The sequence below is a fragment of the Cariama cristata genome, unplaced genomic scaffold (assembly GCF_000690535.1).
Source record: "Cariama cristata isolate BGI_N322 unplaced genomic scaffold, ASM69053v1 scaffold33246, whole genome shotgun sequence".
NCBI classification, from domain to species: Eukaryota; Metazoa; Chordata; class Aves; order Cariamiformes; family Cariamidae; genus Cariama; species Cariama cristata.
Genome location: NW_009623325.1, coordinates 2,672 through 6,344, shown reverse-complemented (window position 1 = coordinate 6,344; position 3,673 = coordinate 2,672). Strand labels below are relative to the sequence as shown.

Genomic DNA, 3,673 nt, shown 5'->3' with positions numbered 1-3,673 from the left:
GGTGGAGGGGGACCTCTGCGAGCTGTGGAATCCAACCTCTGCTCAACGCGGAGCTGATCTCAAAGCCAGACCGCGTTTTCCCGCAGGCTGAGATTTCAGAACGGCGATGGTGGGGAGCATGGATGACCTGATCCTGCAAATGCACCCTCGGCTTTCCACCCAGAAAAGTCCCGCTGGCTGTACCCGTGGGTTCTCTTTCTTAAAGTTAAGCACGTGCTTGGGTGTTGGCAGGAGAGAAGCTGCGGTGCCATCAGACATATCTTGGTGCTGGCCTTGCCTGGTTCCTAATACCCTCACGACCGTACTTTGGTACTCGGAGGTGTTCTCGTGGCACCCAGCGGTCTCGCCTGCGCACGCAGGTCCCGCTGCCCGGAGTCTTCCCGGGGCTCAGAACAGGAGCCCAGTCCCCAACCCAGCAGCTTTTGGCCTTGAGCAGGAGGGGTTCGACTACGTAGGAAATGGCCTCAAGTTGTGCCAGGGGAAGTTCAGGCTAGAAATTAGGAGGCATTTCTTCACAGAAAGGGTCATTAGGCGTTGGAATGGGCTGCCCAGGGAGGTGGGGAGTCACCATCCCTGGAGGGGTTTAAGGAAAGACTGGAGGTGGCACCTAGTGCCATGGTCTAGTTGACATGGGGGTGTTAGGGCAAAGGCTGGACTCAATGATCCCAGAGGTCTCTTCCAACCAAATCAATTCTGTGATTCTGTCCCTCCAGCCCTTCACACTCCGATCCGCAAAGTCTACGCTGATGTTTCTGTGCGTATCGGAACTCCAGAACCAGCGTCGGGGATGCAGATGTTTTTTTGCCTTGATGACTGCAGCCCCCTTTCCTCAGCCCTTGACTGTGGTCTCACCACCCTGCCATCCTCCTGGCAGGGTGATCTGGCTCCTGTGAAGGTCCTTCAGGAGGACAGAGCTGGCTGGGATGAGCCCTGTGGCTCCTGGAGGGTGGCTGGGGATAGCGGTCACACATGGAGATGTGTGTGAATCAAAGTCTGTGCTGGCAAGGATGAGGGCTTTAGAAACAGGAGACAGAGCTGCTCTTAGGCTGGTGCCAGCTGGTCCTGTGACAGTGCTGGTGGTGTATTGTATGTTAATTAGGTAATTATAGTTCTCATCAGGCCACAATTAGATAGGAGACTGAAATCAGATCCACTTGTTAGTCCTGCTAACACTTCTGCACGTTTCAGCCCACTGGGACCAAAGGACTAAGGTGCAGGATGAGGATCTGCGTAAGGGATGGTGACTCTTGTCTTCACTGAAGCCAGCAGACTGGCCAGATGTCTTCTCCTGGAGACTGGCTGGGTACGGGTGCCAAGGGAAGGGTAAAAGCAGGGGGCACCATGGTAACTCCCCCAACCTTTAAACATTTGCGATTAGGGAGTTCTTGAGACGCAGGTGGGATTTTTGCATTCAGCAGCTCTTGATAGACTTCATTGTTGTAAAGATGTTGTACAGATGGAGGTCAAACCCTGCTCACCTCACTGAGTGCTGGCTTCTTTGGGTCTGGCTGCACGTCCAGGACTGTCCTAGGTTGTACCTATGGGTAGAATCACAGAACAGGTTGGAAGGGACCTCAAAAGATCATCTGGTCCAACCTTTTGTGGGAAAGAGAGCCTAGATGAGATGATCTAGGCAGGGACAAGGTAGGAACATCCCTCCTTTTCTTTTTGGTGCTACTTTCTCCCAGCCGCCTTTAGTGTGTAGAGCAGCTGCCCTCGGATTTCAGCTACAGCTGAAGCAAGCTGGGTTTGGCATATCAACAGGGCTGGAGGAAGGGCCTCAATCAAACACGCAGATCCCTTCAGTTGCTGCTTCTTGCTTGCAGGTCTGGAGTTGTCTCACTGTGTCGGGGCCAACTCGCTGGGCCCAGCTGTGCCTTGGAGGTCTGGGGGGCCCTGCAAGATGAAGAGGGTCCGCACGGTCTTCAAACCAGAGCAGCTGGCGCGGCTGGAGCAAGAGTTCCTCAAGCAGCAGTACATGGTGGGCACGGAGAGAGTAGACCTGGCGGCAACTCTGCATCTCACAGAGACTCAGGTAAGAAACGGGGGGAGCTGGGGATGGTGGCATAGATCCTGGCTCTAGGTTTGGTCTGCGGTGATCTCCCTGCCATGAAGTGCAGTGGGAGGAGGACATAGAATGGATTTGGTTGGAAGAGAGCTCTGGGATCACCGAGTCCAACCTTTGCCCTAACACCCCCATGTCAACTAGACCATGGCACTAAGTGCCACCTCCAGTCTTTCCTTAAACCCCTCCAGGGATGGTGACTCCACCACCTCCCTGGACAGCCCGTTCCAATACCTAACGACCCTTTCTGGGAAGAAATGCCTCCTCATCTCCAGCCTCAGCCTCCCCGGCACAGTTAAATGATGCAAAGTGACCTGTGGGACTCCCTGCTGCAAGATGACATTGAAGCCATGTGCCTCGAGGGATGCGAGATAGGTTTAGATGGTTTATGAATAAGGACATCCTTTTCTTAATCCATGAAGTGGAACAAAAAGCATTTAGGAGCACAAACCTGCTCGCTTTAGAGTTCAAGCTCCGTTGGACTGATGTATTTACATTGTTATGATCCTCTGGAGATAGTTTATGCTTTAAGTGTCCTTTCATGACGCCGAATCTAAATTTTTTTTCTGCTCTTCCCAGTAAGTTTCTGCCTCTCCCACTGCAAGCTGCTTATTTATTGTGGAAAGGAGGAGCCACTTGATCTTATAGAATCATAGAATCATTATGGTTGGAAGAGACCTCAAAGATCATCAAGTCCAACCGTAATCTTCCGTGGTGGGATCCAAATTCCACTGGGGAAAAGGGAGAGCAAAGCAAGGGCAGTTCTGGGGGTGACAGGGAGGGTGTGAACAGCACAGGGAGCAGGGGCAGGGGGTAGGTGGGTGTCTCATCGTCCCCTCTGGCACCCGTAGTCCTGGCCATGGGTTCAGTGACTCCAGGGAGCTCAGGGGGGACACTTTCTTCGCTCCCCCGGCCAAAGCCTTCTCTGTGCAGCTGCGTCCCCTTCTCCCCTGGTCCCTTCTCTCGGCATCACTCTGCCCTCCATAGCGTCACCTCCTCCTGCTCACATGCACCGTGCCCCAAGCAGAGAAGGGGCATGTCCCCCTCTAAGGAACTCTGCTTTTTGGGGACATCTGCCTCGGAAGCATTTGGCGATGGCCCCCCTTGGAAAGGGGCTCCTGGAGACCTTGAATTAAGCTGTTGTGCCATTTTCCTGCTAGGTGAAAGTCTGGTTCCAGAACCGGAGGATTAAATGGAGGAAGCAGAGCATGGAGCAGAAGGCGGCAAAGCTGTCACAGTTTGGGGTGATACAGCCTGCCACTGCGGACTCCACGGACATCAAGGACCACGAGGAGGACACTGTGGATGTTGAGCTTTGAACAGCTGATGAGATTCAGCTGCCACTGTTGTTTTTTGAGCCATGTGTGCTTGATGGAGATACTGGAGATGCACACAGGTCTGTGCTTCTTTGGTCCGAGTGAGACATTATGCTCTTGATCTGAGAGCTGGAGCTACAGGACTAAACCGCAGCTGGTTGGCCCCGAATATTGTTTGGCTGCTCTTTGGTAGCCACGTGCCGTAATTCCTGGTGCTTCATCACCAGGCCGGTTGTACTTGATGGTGCCATAGCTGTGGCGAGGCATGCGATCTCCTGTTTGCTCTTGAAGC

The 3,673-nt window shown here is 53.5% G+C and overlaps 1 protein-coding gene across 1 annotated transcript; it reads left to right on the top strand.

Moving 5' to 3' along the window:
* Nucleotides 1-1,826: 1,826 nt before the first annotated feature.
* On the top strand, nt 1,827-3,384 carry LOC104163626 (homeobox protein not2-like; the record flags this gene model as incomplete). The annotated part of the gene is made up of 2 exons (XM_009702681.1): nt 1,827-2,035; nt 3,226-3,384. Coding segments are annotated over 2 exons (368 nt in total), but the record flags the coding sequence as incomplete, so codon positions are not given.
* Between the last annotated feature and the right edge of the window lie 289 nt (nt 3,385-3,673).